Below are 18,884 nucleotides of genomic sequence, written 5' to 3' on the forward strand. Positions count from 1 at the left end.
GCTGGGTCAAAACAATCCAACCGCTGGGTCAAAACAATCCCAATAGCTGGGTCAAAACAACCCAACCGCTGGGTCAAAACAATCCCAATAGCTGGGTCAAAACAACCCAACCGCTGGGTCAAAACAATCCCAATAGCTGGGTCAAAACAACCCAACCGCTGGGTCAAAACAATCCCAATAGCTGGGTCAAAACAACCCAACCGCTGGGTCAAAACAATCCCAATAGCTGGGTCAAAAAAACCCAACCGCTGGGTCAAACAATCCAATAGCTGGGTCAAAACAATCCAATAGCTGGGGTTGTCCCTTTTTAACCCAGCGCTGTGTTATATTTAACCCAGCGTTTTTTAGAGTGTAGATTTATAGATTTTGCAGCCTAATTATTTAAGTTTAATGACAAAATTACTATATTTGCACACATTTATCCAGTGCGACTACACGTTTAAAATGTGCATGTGATAAGATGCTGATGAGATTTACGGTGTGTTTTGGAATTGTTCCTATGTGCGTGATGATATGAAAATTCATCAAAACACACGAGATTATTTCTGCCCTCTCTGCCATATTGACTCCATAAATGATTACCATCAGCTCTGTGGTTTGTTAATCTCTGTAAAAACTGTCTTAAACGCTCACACACCTCGCATCGAGTTTCCCTGAAGAGTAAAACTCTCTATCTTTTTACGTCTCTCGCTCTCTCTGTCTGTCCTCCTGCCAAAGTTAGCTAAGTGCGGAGTGAATGTGGAGACTCGTCCTACATTAAAGAGCACGTGCATGTTCAGAAGTAGGTCAGCGAGCCCCTGGCTGAAGGAAATGAGGACGCTTCTATCTGAAGGAGCTTTATTTTGGGCAGCCAATCCTAGAGGGCTTCATTTATCAAAGGCCCCTCTGTGAACTGCTGGCTCAGGACTGGAGCTCTGACTCCACTAGGGGGAGCCGTATGAATCCCAAAATCAGCGGCAGTTCTGGCTGCACACATTTACCATGTTTCTGAAATCTAGGACTTCGAATATGTTCAGAAAAGCATGCTAAGATACTGCCTCTACTCTTAATGCAGTATGCATATTATGTATAGTATGCAAATTTCCACATGTATCTTTATTGACTCATTATGTGATTGGACTGACAGGTGTTCACATAAAAACATTTTACACAAAATTGCATTACATATTTTTTCTTTTAAATTGTATTTAATTGCGTTAAAAATATTTTTATTTACACATGTAACAATGTGGACATGTGACAGCAGTGTAGCATACTATTTGAAATATTTATACTATACATACTACATTGTATGCAGTATACTGTAAGTATACATATAATGTATATTGCCTACTGTTTTTTAAATGGTATGTAAAACTAATGTATGCATTATGCCATGGTAAATAAACAGTATTGTACTATGTTTTTGAATTATGCTTTTTGTTTTGCAAAAAAAGTTTGGGTTACACTTCATTTTAAGGTTTTAAGGTGTCCTTGTTACAGTGTAATTATACATTAAATACTGATTAATATTAATTAACTACATGTACTTACTATATGGTTAGGATTAAGGTTTGGCTTAGGGCTACTTGCATGTAATTATGCATAATTAATTGTTATTATAATAGTAAGTACATGTAACGTGTAACAAGGACACCGTAAAATAAAGTGTTACCAAAGTTTGCAAATTTCCTATATTTTTATCAAAATTGCATTGCATTAAATTGCATTAAAAATATTTTATTTGGAAGATGATTCCTGGACTGGCTGGATTTAACATGCAATGCATATATATATGTATATATCAAATATATATATTTTAAATAATATACAGTATATACTGCACAGTATGCATAAAGTGATTTTGTTCAGAGTTAAATGCTTGCATAGTGCGTACTATGATGTACACTGTATACTGTAAGTATACATATACTGTATATTGCTTAGTATTTTTTAATGTGTAAATGCATTATGCAATGATAAACAAACAGTACTGTACTGTGCTGCTGTCACATGGCCTTACTATATTGTAGATTCAGTCAGCCCAGGTGTCATCTCAACAATGAATATAGTTAATTTGCTTTTTTAATTCAAATATGCTTCAAAATGTCTTAACTTGCATATAATAATGTGTCAAAAAGGAGTTCAAGTGTTTGATATCACTTTCAGTGCATTCAGCACACAAGAGACTGTAAGGTCATTGCATTATGGGATACAGTGCTCCATGAAGCATGTTCTGGTTGTGTACTGTGCATTTTAACACGTTTTTTCATGCATACAGAAGATTTGCATACTGTGCACAGTATAAGCATGAATTATTAATGTATATAAAGTCAGTAACAAATCAATAATGCAAACGCTCGCTCTCTTTGTCTTTCAGGATGGTTGATGTGGGGGGTCAGAGGTCAGAGCGCAGGAAGTGGATCCACTGTTTTGAGAATGTGACATCCATCATGTTCCTGGTGGCTCTGAGCGAGTACGATCAGGTTCTAGTCGAATCGGACAATGAGGTAAGCAACTCATTTACTATAGACGTGTTTATCTTTACCTTTCTGTGGTGGTCTTGTAATTTTTAGTATATTTTCTGGTGGTAATTTGACAACAATGTTGCCAACTACAGTTTGAACTATTCATAATTGCACACTGTATACTTCTTCAGTTTATTTGTATAGCACAATTCATACACGATAGTAGTTGAAAGTGCTTTCCATAGTAGGGATTTAAAAACAATCATAAAAAAATGCATAAGAAATAAATAAATAAAAATATCAATAGAACATTGGAAATAAAAATTTATTAAAAATTGAATTAAAATATTAAATCTAACTTTAAGGAATAGTATTCTCTCTCTCTCTCTCTCTCTCTCTCTCTCTCTCTCTATATATATATATATATATATACACATACACACACCCACACAGTTGTGGTCAAAATTTTACATACACTTTGCAGTATCTGCAAAATGTTAATTTTACCAAAATAAGAGGGATCATACAAAATGCATGTTATTTTTTATTTAGTACTGACCTGAATAAGATATTTCACATAAAAGATGTTTACATATAGACCACAAGAGAAAATAATAGTTTAAAAATGACCCCGTTCAAAAGTTGTGTTGGTAACTGACTAAGGTAAAAAAAAAAAAAAAAAAACCTTTTTTTTTTTTTTTTTTTTTTTTTGTAGTTCATGTGAACAGTTCAGGACAAATAAGGGACTCATGAACAACTATCACAAAACAAAAAACTCCTGTGGATCATCCAGGTAACAAAACAGGATTAAGAATCAAGCATATGAAAACTTTTGAACGGGGTCATTTTTATAAATTCTACTTATTTTCCCTTGTGAACTATATGTAAACTATATGTTGATATGTATGTTTTTTTTAATGTGAAATATCTTATTCAGGTCAGTACTAAATAAAAAAAAATAACATGCATTTTGTATGATCCCTCTTATTTTGGTAAAATAATTAACATTTTGCAGATTTTGGATTCACGGCCTAAAGTTTTTATTTGTCAGCAAGTTATTTTTCAATCTGCATTCTGACATATATGACGATCCAATCTTTGTGTTTGTGTTCAGAATCGTATGGAGGAGAGCAAGGCTCTGTTCAGGACGATAATCACATATCCATGGTTCCAAAACTCTTCTGTCATCCTCTTCCTAAACAAGAAGGACCTGCTGGAGGAGAAGATCTCCTACTCCCACCTGGTCGACTATTTCCCAGAGTTCGATGGTATGTTGGTTTCCTGTCGTACAGTGTTTTTCATGTAGACTGGTTTTATGCAAACAGTCCCAATGTAATGCATGCAGGGCTCGCAAAATCGCTAGCCCGACGTCCCGGGGCTATTGGGTTTTCCAGTCGGGCTACCAAAATGTTTCACCACCCTGCCTGACGGGCTATCTTGAACAGTGATATAAAATTATTTCCTTGATTTGCATTGTTCACTAGCTTGTAGGGGTAAAACGGTAGTTTCGTTTGCACATATTTTCTAAGTCTTGCCGATTTAAACATTCAAGTGTTTTAAACCAATCACGTGCATTCGGAGCTGCGCGCACTCATTCAAAGCACGCACAGAGAGCCGCGTTTCAGACAATGCGCGTACACAGAATTGATTCCTCTTTCGCGTATCTTTGCATCTGAATGAACACATACACACAAAATTATCTCAAAATAACTGTCTCGGCAAGTATTCTCGTAAACACAGTCAGTTATGTCTTAAGTGAACGTAAACAGTGGAGAAAGAAATCTCAAGTGCATCATTATATTGGATCTGTGCATTCGGCCTTAAAGGGGTAGCAGCCTATAAATACCTGCTGTTCCATAAGCGCCACCTGCTGTCAGAGAGTGACATTTGCTTCTCATTCACAAAGCTAAAATCAAACCATTCTGTTTTTGCTTCAAATTTCAAAATTATACAATCTAATTGCAATCTAAATAACATGTATTTAACATCTTTGTTTGGATCATGATTAAAATGCAGTGGTTGCCTCTTATTTTAAATGGAAAAAGCACAGCCAAATTCCTTAGTTTGTTTATTTTTACTGTATTTATGATCATATATTGCTGTTTTTACTGTATTTATGATCATATGACTGCAACCTTGGTGAGCGTAAGAGACTTTTTTCAACAACTTCAATATTAGCCACGCCAAACTTCGATTATTCTGGCCTTAGACAAGTTTTTCATTAAAAACAAAAAAAAACAAATACACAACCCTTTAAGCTTTACAAATACTTTTTGTTCCAAATCAATTATTATAATGCTATGATTCATCTTTCAGCTGGTTGGTTTGTTTCAAGATTTAAAAAAAAGCTCTTTATTGTGGAGTAAATGAATAGGAAGAATGAACTGGTTCAGGTCTCCTGAAGTTTTTAACTCCATGTACACATTGTTTTGTAGGGCCCCAAAGGGACGCCCAGGCTGCACGGGAGTTCATCCTGAAGATGTTTGTGGATCTGAACCCCGACAGCGACAAGATCATCTACTCGCATTTCACCTGCGCCACCGACACGGAGAACATCCGCTTTGTGTTCGCGGCGGTGAAAGACACCATCCTGCAACTAAACCTGAAGGAATACAACCTGGTGTGAGACGTGCGACGAGTCCGACACATGAATCAGCATAAAACAGGCACCCACAGAGCGTGCGCACACCTACGTCCACACACCACACACACACACACACACACACACACACATGCATCATGTACACTTTCAGAAACACACGGTTCTTTTGATTTCTCTTTACTAGCTTCCAGAGTTTTCCTCTTTCTGTCCAGCGGAATCATAATGGACATGTCCTGCTCATCGTTTGTTTTTTATTTGTTTGCGAAAGTCTGTCCGCTCATCCCTGGGCAGCTCTCGTCAAAGGCCTCTTTCCCTTTTATCAAATTTGACCACCAAAAAAAAAAGAAAGAAAAAAAAGTGGCTCGGATTTGACAAAGGGCATTAGACTCCTACTAGCCACTTCAGCGTTCGGAATACAACCTGGTGTGAGACGTGCGACGAGTCCGACACATGAATCAACATAAAACAGGCACCCACAGAGTGTGCGCACACCTACGTCCACACACCACACACACACACACACAAACACATGCATCATGTACACTTTCAGAAACACACGGTTCTTTTGATTTCTCTTTACTAGCTTCCAGAGTTTTCCTCTTTCTGTCCAGCGGAATCATAATGGACATGTCCTGCTCATCGTTTGTTTTTTATTTGTTTGCGAAAGTCTGTCCGCTCATCCCTGGGCAGCTCTCGTCAAAGGCCTCTTTCCCTTTTATCAAATTTGACCACCAAAAAAAAAAGAAAGAAAAAAAAGTGGCTCGGATTTGACAAAGGGCATTAGACTCCTACTAGCCACTTCAGCGTTCACATGTTTCATGGAAATGTTGGATTGGCGGAGCTACGATGAGAATGACCTGTGATACGCTGGCCTGAAAAACTGGAAGTGACGTTCCTTCTCCTTTCCTGTAGAGTATCACTCGCTTCAATCACGTCATCTGCTCTGAGCGTTTCTCTGGAATTCCGCCTGGATGAATGGAAAAATGTGGTTTTCACAGCCCTGCAAAAAGACCAAAAATAAAAAAACAAAAAAAAATCACAACATATTTACATACTTGTACATGGACACATGGACTAGTGCTGTGGTGCCGGAAGTTCCGAAACGGATTCTAGAATTCAGTGGGTTCCAGCGGGTTCCACTGATGGTGTGGAGAACCTTTCACTCGCAGAGATGATTCTCTTGACGAGGCTAGTCTTCAACTCGCATCGATGAATGTAAACTTCATGTGAGAGCATTGTAAATGCAAAAAAAAAAAACAACGGCAACAAAAAAAAAATCGGGAAAAAATGATAATGAACGAAAATAGTGTAGGAATGCCTATATAAGCAAAACGATACAAAGCACGCGATGGAGAGATGAAACGAATTAAATCTGTGTATATTGCTGAGATGATCATTTTAAAAACTTTTTAATGATAAGTAACTATAGCTACTTCTACTGCTACCGAATATAAAGTAAATTATAATGGCAGTCGAATTAATGGTGGGTAAGAGACAACGTTAAGGATTTTTAAATGTGCGCAAAACAGGATTATACATTTACGATAGGTATTGTTCCGCAGATTTCCACATTTAACGTTGACAGTTCCCTCACAGTTGTTATGTTTTATCCTCCTTCCTGGTTTCGTTTTAATTTCACCATCTAAAAAGTCGTTTCGGAGTGCGCGGTTATCTTTTTCCGCTCACGAACAGATACTTTATTAATTCACAATCCAGGCTGCAGACTCGCGGGTATCGTCGTCATCTAGCAGCACGGATGCACACAATCCATTATTTGTTTACGCAGTTTTTTTTATTGTCATAACGTAACTTTTTCGGTTGACAATTTCACGAATTTCGCGCGAGTTCCGGTGGGATCGCGGGAGGACGAGGTTGGGGAAACGGGAAAGCATTTATGCGCTGAAGTTAATTGATTGTGTATATTTATATTTGTAAATACGTATACACATTATTGCTTATGTACAAAGCGTCTGTGGTACACTATCTTTGGCGAAAAAAATCACTTTTTCGTAATTGTGTACGGTTCTGTTGGTTTTCTTATGAATTACAATATTATTGATACTGTGATTCTTCGTTTTAATTTCTGATTTTTCTTTTTTGGTCACTATGAATACGTCAAATGATATACACATAGCTGTACCTGACGGTAACGTGTGGAGGACGAACGTGATGAGTAATAGTCTGAGAAAGACTGGCTGTTCGAAGGCGTTTGGAAAGATCAGAGATGGATAGGGAAACAGCCTCCTCTATGGTGTGAATGTTATATGAGATATAAAAATAAAAATATGATTTTTAAGCAAAAGAAAAAAATTATTAAATAAAGAGCATTTTATTTATATAATTTATGGACCAGATCTGAAGTTGTTGATCATTTGAATGCTATTGTTTCCACTTTTCCTATTTGAAGCACTCCCATGTTATGAGACAGAAATAGGAGACTCTAGTGTCTGTACTGCTGTATAAACCTCCATTATGGATTAAAAAAAATCTGATTTTTTTTTTCCCCCCAAAAACGCAATATATTGTACTATAACTATTTTTCCCTAACCACAGTTTTCACTTTCCTACAGATTTTTTTTTATTTGTTAAATTTCCAAATGATGTTTAGGTGAACTGCTTAAAAGCAAACATAGGAAATGTACCATATAAAAAATAGACAGCTTTTTATCTGTAATTGAAGATCTATTTCGACGCTTGCAAGTAGTGACTTTTTCTTTACATTCTGATTTCATTTTCGATTTCTTTATAAATTCACAGCTTGTTTCCGTATGTGATGCACAGATAGAAAAAAAAACGTGTTCTACGGTTCTTTTACAGTCGATATTTTATACAGTCGAAAATCAATTTCATTTTCATTCATTTTCATCAAGGGCTACGAAAAAAAACACGCCACATGAAAACCAGAAACGATTGGTCACAGCTCAATGTGTGATTCGGTAGAGGGAGAAACACGATCACAAATGCACCCATTCCACCAAATACTCATGCATTATTCATTATTTTATCACTTTTGCTGCCATGCATCTGAGTTCATCACTTGCCACGGCCATCGGGCGCTCCACTAGAGAAGCAAACTCCCAAACGCTTTCTTGATGGATATAAAACCTGACGTGTTATTTGTAAACTTAATTCAGTGTTTAAGTGGGGTTTGGAAATGCCACACCATTTTGTAAATCCTGCAGTGTTTTCTTAGATGTCCGTAGTGAGTTAGATTTGAAGAAACTGATGATACAAAGCACTAAATCGTCTAAAACACCATAATTTAAACGTACATCTTACTCTAAAGTGGACCTTAGTTTACTGCGACTGGTGAGTTTATGTCTCTGCTCACTAGGAGAACGTGTTGCTTTGTTGTATCTGGAGCAGCTTGATTGTTCTTAATGCACTTTTCGTTTTTTTTTTTGTTTTGTTTTTCGTGCCACAAGGCAAACGCTTCGAGCAGCAGGCCGACCGTTTGAGCCACTCGTATCTATAAATGTGCCAGTCCCAGAAGTCTCGTATTCGACGTTCCCTCAAGAACCTCTACCTCTGTGATCCGTGAGACGTTTTTCGGGCATTTTAGGATCGTAGGCACCTGACAAGCACACTTCTTCAGTCCGTAGGGCACAGTCAGTGAGGTTTGGAGGCCAAACGTTGTATATTTATTCGATCTTGCCAACCTGCATGTATTTTGTTCGCCTTGTACGCTAAACACTGCAAGCCAACACCTTTCTCAAAAAAAATCTTCCTTAAATATCCGGCGAGTGGTACATGGAAAATAGCATCTGTCCCGCTGCTGGCAAGAGAATCGTATGCCTGTGGCTTTGTTTCAGTTCAGCAGTGGACAAGTGAATAAACATATCAGTTATGAAGGCTTTGGCTGTTCTGGGTAACTGTTTGGATATAATTTAGGCTAGAAAATACCATATACAAATGCATAAATGCTTGGCCAAAGCATTGCAAACATGTCTTATTGATACAATCCTCAGTACTCAAGAGAGCACTAGAGTTTCCTTCAAATATCTGTGCCATTAAACCAGATGTTATTATTCCTGAAAAGGAAAATTGGCTGTGGAAGTTGCATTTGTGGCAGCTAAATTGACTGTATTCACTTTCAACTTATCCGGCTTGAAAATGATTCTTATCGTATTTCTATCTTTCTCTAGTGTGCATAAAATAAGTCTCCAGGAGCATAAAATAAGGTCTCTTGCCTCTTGAGTTCTGTGTCTGCTTCAGTTCTCATGATGGTTGCGATTCAGTTCAGTGACTCTTTGCATTTGATTGCTTGTAAAGACTCGCTCGGTAAGATGCAATGCACACATAAGCTTGTTGACATGGAGTCACATTTCTACAGATGACAGAGCGAGACTATTATGTTATTTCCATGTAAGCATGCTTACTGGTACGGTTAGGTGCATCTATGTGGTGGACGGTCCAATGGTTGACGTTTTGACCCAATGAAAGAGTCATTCAAATGTGATTTCTGCTTTTTATCCCCCGTTCTTTCATTGTAATGCATTACCTGAAAGCTGTTATGTCCAGGACCACTTGAGCATGTACATTTGACTTGGGTTTTCTCTCTCATTCTTTCTCTGCTTCTTTGTACCCTTTTATTTTGTAATTATACCAAATGTAAATGTTGTATAATATTGTGCGTGCCAATGCCCTTCTCTGAGACTGACTCATAACAAGTGCCAATTGTTGTCCAAATCACTTGCAGACCGTGAAATTAGACACGGTCCCCTTTTAAAACACTAAAGAAGAGCGTAAATGGATTTACTTTGTATTTAAGTTAGAAGATAAACTGCTGTTTTTGCTCTTTTTTTTTTTTTTGTAAGGAATTGTAATTATTAAAGCATGTGCTCTTTGTCCAGATGGGAGTTTTGGGCTCGGACAAGCAACAAAATCCTCGAGACGAGGAAACATAGTGGAAATTTATTTTACGACATTCTCGCCATATTTTATTGTTGTTTTTATTTGTATTTGTTTCATTTCAACCACTGTTGCCTGAACCTCATTCAAACATGGAAATGATTTTCATAACCGCCTTCTAAAAAAAAACAAAAAACAAAACAAACAAAAAAATTATAAAGTATCTGTTTTAAATTTAAATAAATTTGTTCCTATACTTGCTGATGGTCTTGTAACTTGTTTTCTTCTCAGTGCCTGAAATGCTGAAGTGTTAAAGGGGTCATATGATGCTTTTTTAAAGATCATTATTTTGTGTATTTGGTGTAACAGAATATGTTGACATGCTTTAATGTTCAAAAAACACATTATTTTTCAAATACTGTACATTATTGTAGGTCCTCTATGCCCCGCCTCTCTCAAACGCTTCGTTTTCTACAAAGTCCCTCCTTCCGACAAGCGCAGTCTGCTCTGATTGGCCAGCTGACCCAGTGCATTGTGATTGGCCGAACACCACAAGCACTCGTCGGAAATGTAACGCCCCTTACCATAATCACGAGCTTCATCTTTCAAAATAAATGTAAAGACAGAGCCCAAAAGGGGAACAGAGTCGCGTGACAGACACAGTGATGAAGCTGGTTTTAAAATCCTGCAGATTGCTGCTTTTCAGATGTTTCAAATGAAAGTCATTTAATTTAGTTTTATCTGCATTATAATTTCAGCACATAAAAACTCTCCTGGCCTTTATTTTTGAAATTGTTTGCCAAATATGGTTTAGTGTTTTTGTCCAGAAGGGGTACACACAGAGATTGCATAGAGGAACATGTCTAAACATCTAAAACTTAAAAACAAATTATAATGTAATATTATCCCAGGATGTCGTCTTCAACACACACCTGTAATATCTCTTCCCTTAGAGGTATTAATAAATCGCATGTTCACTTCAGTGGAAATACTCCCATGGGTGCAGTTGCCAGTGTTGCAGGTTGGAGTCGCTGTACAACTAACCTGGAACAAAAGCAGCGCAATTCCAACACCTTCCACCGACAAAACACACTTCCGGCCACTGTCATTTCATCCATTTGACATCTTAAAATGGGCCTCCTGAGCGCCACCTTAAATCCTGCATGCGAATGTACCAAGGGACGAATCCTACTACGATAAAGGTTTGTCTCATGAATATTAATGACGCAACGTGGCGTTCGCCTGTCGGATTGGCTGAAATGCATACGCACGGTACCAAACAAGTCTTATTTTAAAATTTGCTCCAGATATAGAAAAAAAAGCTTCAAAGGATTATTAATGAATACAAACACATTTTTAAAAATGAATCTTCCAAGTACACATTCCTAAAATAAACATGAATAATAATATTAATTAATAATAGTATAACATTACACATACATTTACTGTAAAACACTAATTTATTTTGAGGTGTCAGTGTGTACTTGTATTTGTATGACATACATATATACAGTGTTGGGGAAAGTTACTTTTAAAAGTAATGCATTACAATATCGCGTTACTCCCTAAAAAAGTAACTCATTACGTTACTTAGTTACTTTTTATGGAAAGTAATGCGTTGCGTTACTTTTGCGTTACTTTTTAAATCTGGACAGGGCTTGCTTGTTTGTTTTTAAAATAAAAAAGTTATATTTTTGGCAAATATAAAAGCCTTTTCACACCAAAAGTGAAATGAATAAGCCTCAGGCTGAAGGGAAAGTAAATTTAAGTCAGTAGAATGCAGAAGACATTTCAACACACTTCAGCAATAAAAAACACACAAATGTTTGTCTAGAGTAATTTGTGCTGATTAGTACGCTTGAACTGGATCATCGAAGCTCAGAAGCAAATAGAATGGGATTAAATACATAAAGGATATTTGTGTTGTTTAACATTTAATTATTGCAGGTTTGCGTCATAACCTGAGTTGCATTTTTTATTCATTTTGAGGAATACTGAATCTGTGTGTTTTTTTTTTTTTTTTGTGAGTGAGATGAGTTCATGCATATTCATATTTATTTTAGAACTACTGTAACATCTTCTGATTTCTGTCACCATGGCAACACCAGAGCTGTCAATCAATACATTGGGAGAAAAAGTAACTTGCGCTACTTATTTGAAAAAGTAACTCCGATATTTTCTTGTAAATTAAAAAGCAATGCGTTACTTTACTAGTTACTTGAAAAAGTAATCTGATTACGTAACTCGCGTTACTTGTAATATTTGTGTTGCCAAAGAAGTGCAAAATAACACAATAAAGCGAAATCTCATCCCTCGCAGGTTATTACATTAAATAAAAAATTCCATATTTAGCTTCGGAGACGAAGCAGCAAGTCAATAAATATATAAAAATGAAAACATACGTTCCCGGAAGGTTACCAGGCAACGCGCACACGACCTAATTAATATTCATGAGTAAAGCGCTCCCCATAGTAGATTCCGTAATTTAGCGTGTCGCATCACGAGTCCGTCCATACGAGTCCTGAAGCGGCAGAAGAGGCATGGTTTTCCAAGCGCTGGCTGCTCTTTCACCGCTTATAAACAGACACACGCAAGACTAGCGAAAACACGACCCGATTTAAACGTTATTTTCCTCATTTTCAAACGCATTTTGTTCGTTTCCTGCTATATAAACTTCTCTATTAGCTTTAGCCAGGTAGCTTGCATCTGGAAATTGGACAAGTATGATCAGCCTGGCGGTGGATTAATCGGCCTATTTTAACAGAAGATTCATTTTTCTCATGTGAAACCGCGATGTCACATAGTGTAGTAAAGATTGCTTGTTGTTTGTGTTGTTCCAAAGGCGCTGTCTGAAGTTGATGTACGTTAGGTTTGTAAAGCTGAACAAAATCCAGGAAAACTGGAGATCACAGCCAGCAAATCTCTTCAGGAGAGCAGACTAAAGCCCTTTCTGCCTTCAAACTCAGCAGTTTAGACCAAATCAAGACCGAGCAAAGACGACATCCATCCAAAGCCTTTTGATTTCATCTACAAGAAGAGAATAAAGCACAAACAAAACAAAAACAGGCTGATATGATGTTTCCACAAGCCAGGCACTCGGTAAGTGTCTCATTCTCCTTCATTCATGCTGATTGTCACACAGCAGGTGATGTGGACATACAAGCACTTGCAGACTGGTGTATTTCACAGAGCATACCAACACAAAATACCATTCTATTTATATCTGTAATGTTTTGTGAACACGAACCCTGATAATACCATGTTTTTCTTACATGCACCATGGGAATACTATGTTTTTGGAAATGGTACAGTGGTAAAACTATGTTTTTTGACATGTGCCATGGCAATACCTTTGTTTTTAGATGTATCCCCTTACAAAAATGTACTCTGGCAGTACCATTGTACAGTGATTGTATCAGAAGGTACTTTGATATTTACCTGTTTATATATGATATTCAAGCTTTTTGTTGTATTCTTTGAAATATGCTGGCGTTACATGTAAATACCATGAGTTTTGAATATGCTAATGATTCAGTATCATGGTATTACCATTAGTACTGCCACAGTATGTTTTTGTCATTCTGAGCTCTTCTGTTGTACCAGTCTTATAAATGGTAATAACAAAATATATATATTTATGATAAACTCATGTGATGCACCAGAGATTATAATAATGTTAAATTCTAAATGGCAAAGTTTATATATATATATATATATATATATATATATTAGAGCTGTGCAATATATCACAAATGTACATATCGCAATATGCATATCGCTACAGCTTGCAATATTGGGGGCCATGAACAAAAGACAAAGAGAAAATCACTCGCCGCTCTTACCTAAATAACTTTTGTAGTTTAAATAAGAATCAGTGCATATTGAATTCAAAGAGTAAATACTAAGCAGTGTTTCATTTTCCCTTTTTATTATTCAGTTCCTAAACTCGTGTTAAAATGATTACACTAATGTTAAAAGGACATTTTTATGTAATGCTCGAGTAAAACACATACCGTTCACTTTCAGAAGTTGTTGTAGGGGGGCTTTCAAATTAGAATCAGAATGAGCTTTATTCACCACTTAAGTGTGCGCGCAAACACAAGGAATTTGTTGTGGTTTTACAGGAACTCTTAACATACAAATAACCATATATATATGATACAAGATAGTTATAGCAGTTCACAGAACTGAAAAAGTAAAACATCTGAGCATGTGGCACTTTAAGCATTTTCGTATCGCATATCGAATATCGCATTATTTAATGAGTTATCGCATAATGCATTTTTCTTCAATATCGCACAGCCCTAATATATATATAGCTTTAGGTAGAAGTGCCTAGACGTACATAAATCATATTGGAATGCATTGTCAAAATGAGCCTCAGAACAGATCGATTTACTAATATTGTCAATATAATTTTATTCATTCCATTGGAATGTTTTACGATTTTAGCATCTAAATTTGCATCAAAGTTACCTCAGAGACATATTAGAAGACGTCTCTAAATATTCATTAATTTTGCATTGCTATTTCATTGCATTTGCGTCTTAATAATATGTTTCTTTCTTGTTCTCTGGCAATTTTCTTCCACGTGTTTGGTCTTTATCTCATGAGTCAGATGTCAGGTTTGCAGGTAGCATGTCTAAATGAAAGCGTTTCTGAATGTTTTCTGGTTCAGGTTGGGTTGGAGTTGCTTGTTTGCACACCAGTTGCCTGGTTCCCTCCCTGTAGAGGCTTAATTGTGTCGTTTCCATGAATTGTTCCTGTGCACACAGTTGGCAGCTTGTGTTAATGAGTCCCCAGTCATTATTTTGTTTGCACTCAAGCCTAATTGCCTTTTTTTTACATGTGCACACAGATGTATGTGAACAAACACAGGGATGCTAAATGAAAACCTCACAAGTGGATGGATTTGGGGGTGTCTCTAATTGAGGCCCTTTTGTTAATTCAGAGGGTAGATTTTAGGAGAACATTTCGGTCTTCAGCTAGCTTGGGATGTGTGTGAGGAAGTGAACGGGACGTTCTGACACTTGAACCCATGAATCTGAAATTCGAGTTTGAGAAACATCCTGAAACAAATCCTGAGTCCTGCATTTAATATTTTACTTTGTAGTATGTTAATGATGGTGTTTCCTGTTAGTATTGATTTAGCCTTATAGATTCATGAAGTGACACTTAAAACCATAACATGCTCAAACCATTTCTGTGTATTTTCAGCACCTTGTCGAGAAATCTTCAAGGAATCTGAATGCCAATGGAATTGTTTCATAATTTGAAACTAGTCCTAATACGATCAAACAACAATACTCTGAAAATGAAATAAGATCTTACTGTATTATTATTTATTTTCTTATGATAAATTATTTATTATATATTATTATATTATAAATATTGTGTATATTATAATGTACTATCAAGTATACCCAACTACATGTAATAAATACATAAATAATCCTCTATTAAATAAGTTAAAATACATTTTTGTAATTTTTGTTAATCTTCATTTATACACTTAAATATAACATTAAATATAAATCATAAAATATAACATTTATATGTGACCGTAAGCAGCTCTTCGTCAGATTGTGTTGACCATCCTCTTCCTCTCTCCATCTGAACTCTTCAACTCAGTGGAGATAATGGACGAAACCTGACTCCATTTCTCTGAATTCAGCAGCCGTCTAGTGCTGAGAGAACTGAATTTTTTTTGTCTTTGTTTTGTGTTTAAGGAACATAAGTTTTTCCTTTTTTTTATTTTTCATAAAGTCTTAAAAAAAATGAATGTTTCAATTAGAACCAGGTAGTGTTTGTTCCTGCTTACCTGTGGTTATGAGCCAAAGCAAAGTACTCAGAGATTACTTCATAAGGGCCTTTCGCACCGCTTTAGTTCCAGAACTAAATGTACAGTACTAAAGTACTGGGACGATTTTGCGCGAACTATTTCCCGGTACCATTTAAAGGGTTGCATTCACACCGAGAGTGTGTACTAAGAAGTGACGTAAGCCGGTCGACAGCGTCGTCATTTGTGCGCGGCGTTCAACAACAGAAACAAAGAAGAACAACATTAACAACAGGAGGATGGAGGACGCTGTGATCGGAGCTGTGTGTTTGTTGTGTCTCGCGGGTTTCACAATAATGGGACATGGAAAGTCGACGTATACGTAAAGCGATTGAAAGAACGGGTGGGTAGTTCCACAATTAGTTCTGGTACTATGAAAAGGTTCCCGTGGTGCGAAAGGCCCTATAGAGAACCTTCTGAACTCCACAAAGAACCTTTTATTCTCTGGTGCTTTAGAAAAGCATCTACATACCAGTGCTTTAAAGAAGTCAGAAACCAAAACACTGATCTGAAGAACATATAATGAATCATCAAGAGTTTTAGAAGTATCCAAAGAACCTTATAACATCTCAACATTACATGGTTGTTTGAATATCTGTTATTAGTGTGATGATTCATCAGGAAGTTCTCAGACAGGCTTATTGTAGGTCAGTCATTGTGTTCTTTCAGCTTGTTCTTGTGATGTTATAACTGAGCCATTAGACAAGTGATTTCTGTTCTCAGCTCGTGTTATGATGTCACAGCATGATTGTTACATTTCACTTCAGAATTCTGAAATCAGAAAGCCACTAATCAATCAGCTGTGAGTGTTTAGAAGGAATGAGTGTGTGAGACACGTGTTTGTACAGGAGCGGGTGTGTGTGTGTGTGTGTCAGTCCCATATCAGTCATATCTCTCTCTCATCACATGTCTTTATGTAGTGGTGTTTGCTAAGGTCAGCAGCACTGTTATTATTGGTCATACACGAGTTAATGATTTGAGCTAGGGCAGCAAGTTTTGGGTATGAAATAGAATTGTGATCAGGGCTCGAATTTCGGCGCGGGATTGTGGATAATTCTACTGATTCCCGCAGTTTCCGCGCTTGTAACGCGGGAAATTCCCGCAAATATTTCAGCGTGAAAGACGTCGGGACAGATGACAGAATGTATCATTTGCACGTGCTTTTGAGTCTTACAATTTTTTAAAGTGCTCAATTCAGTACTTGCGCGCTCTCTGTGAGACCATTTCTGTGAGCTCACACCCAAAGCGTGTGCACATAGGGCCTGTTTACACCTGGTCAGTTCATGTGTTTTTTTTCTGATCGAATAGCTATCCGATTGTGAAAAGACCAGGTGTAAATGCCCTCCGAAACGCATTCGAGACGGATTCGTCTTGATGAGTATTCACGTTAACAGTTGATTTATACTAAATATTGTCGGTAAATAGGCTATTAAGTTAATGTGAACAGTTGAGAAACAAAACGTATTTATAATAGTTAGATCCGTGCATGAGGTCTTAAAGAGACAGCGACCTAAATAAACCTGCTGCTGCCTGTCATTAATATTTATTTATACATTCAAGATTAACCAGTGTTATTTTAAAGTTAGATTATTCAGTTTCTGTGGTATTTCTATACCTCAGTATTACCGTTATACCTACCTGAAAAACTTAAAGCACAGTTCATTATAGTTGTATCTTGTTATTGTATTAGTTTGTGCCATTGCTTGTCATTTAGCTATTCTTATTTTATTACTGACTGTTTACTTTTCTTTTTTTTAGTTAAAATAAATTCAACTCCGAGTTTGAAATCAAAGATATTTTTAAGAACCTTCCTCACAATATAAATGTGAATCGACAACATTATTGTATAAAATTGTAAAACACAAATACACTGGGTGACGAAACTTTTAGGTTGGATCCAGCCTCAAATTTAAAAAAAATCCCCCCCATAAGAGCCACCTAAAGGGGGAATTCCCTTTTGCTATTTTGCATTTATAATATGACTATATAATTATTTTATTAATTTAATTAATTATTTAATTTATTTAGTAATAATAATTATAATTATTATTAAATAAAATAAGAAATATTGCTAATATTTCACTGCCAAATACAAAAATAAGTCAAGCTTTTAAAAATCACTTAGTATTAATAATAAATAAAGAAAATAATAAATAATAATTTTATTTTACTAAGTATTAATATTTATGGCTAAAAGAACAAAGCACCGTGCTTCTTTCTTGAACATGCATATTTGACAATTGCATGAAACCATATTGTGATTTCGGTTTTATTTCAGTTAACTGTGCTGCCTTAATTTAAACAAACCTATTTGCCTGTTGCTCACTTTGCTGTATTTATACAGACATGAATGTTCATACAAATCATGGGTTTGTCTGGCTTTATGGTTTTCTGTTTATGTATGATTTTGGCATACAAACTATTACGTCTTCTTGTAGAATATCATAGAGATTTCATTTGACTTGGGCCAGCACGGAGTACCCTAAAAACTGCATAGCAACCATATAGAATCACCCTGACAACCAACCAGAACACTGTAACAGCCTTTTGGCAATGTGCCATCATCACTCTGAGCACTGTAACAACTGCACAGCAACTCCATGGCAATGCCTTAACAACCACCCTCATCATTGTGGCAGTGAGTTTTTTTGTTTACCAAGCAAAAACTCTAAATTTTCTTTTTGAATTGAATCTATTTTGTTGAATCTATAATGTTTTTCTCTTGTGTTTCTGTTGAGTATGAGACTCTCTGTCTCTCAACGTGCGCACGCACACACACACACACACACAGAGCAGTCTGGGTTTATTATGTGTGTATTGTGTTGTGAAGGTGGTAAGGGGTCTGGAAGACATTATTAAGGACAACTGAATTAACAAGACCCCCCTCTCACTACAACACCCCCAACAGAGAGAGGTTAATCCCTCCAGGACGCACACACACACGCTTTCATGTTCTCTGAAATAATCACACACACACATACACACACTCTCGCCTGTTAACTGTGTGTACAACCACCGCCACCGCTGCTGCTCATGTGTAAGTGAACCGCTGAAAGATCAGTCATACTGTGAAAACACACACATTTATATATATATATATATATATATATATATATATATATACTCTCTCACACACGCGTTTGTG

At 36.6% G+C, this 18,884-nt stretch overlaps 2 protein-coding genes across 5 annotated transcripts in view; both read left to right on the forward strand.

The window, feature by feature from the left end:
* LOC107558284 (guanine nucleotide-binding protein subunit alpha-11) overlaps nt 1-5,453 on the forward strand; it is a 36,665-nt gene extending 31,212 nt beyond the window's left edge. For both annotated transcript variants that reach the window (XM_016241917.1, XM_016241918.1), the window contains exons 5-7: nt 2,360-2,489; nt 3,562-3,715; nt 4,883-5,453. In XM_016241917.1, coding sequence (XP_016097403.1) covers nt 2,360-2,489; nt 3,562-3,715; nt 4,883-5,073 — 475 coding nt within the window. In that variant the 3' untranslated portion in view covers nt 5,074-5,453. The remainder of the gene's footprint in view (nt 1-2,359; nt 2,490-3,561; nt 3,716-4,882) is intronic.
* A 6,929-nt stretch (nt 5,454-12,382) lies between these two features.
* The window catches only part of LOC107558286 (amino-terminal enhancer of split-like), a 20,785-nt gene continuing 14,283 nt past the window's right edge, over nt 12,383-18,884 (forward strand). For 2 of the 3 annotated variants that reach the window (XM_016241923.1, XM_016241925.1), the window contains exon 1: nt 12,383-12,999. In XM_016241923.1, the coding sequence (XP_016097409.1) occupies nt 12,973-12,999 (27 nt within the window). In that variant the 5' untranslated portion in view covers nt 12,383-12,972. The remainder of the gene's footprint in view (nt 13,000-18,884) is intronic. The other variant, XM_016241924.1, reaches the window with a different exon arrangement.

The sequence above is a fragment of the Sinocyclocheilus grahami genome, unplaced genomic scaffold (genome assembly GCF_001515645.1).
Source record: "Sinocyclocheilus grahami isolate Dianchi unplaced genomic scaffold, SAMN03320097.WGS_v1.1 scaffold639.1, whole genome shotgun sequence".
Lineage (NCBI taxonomy): Eukaryota > Metazoa > Chordata > Actinopteri > Cypriniformes > Cyprinidae > Sinocyclocheilus > Sinocyclocheilus grahami.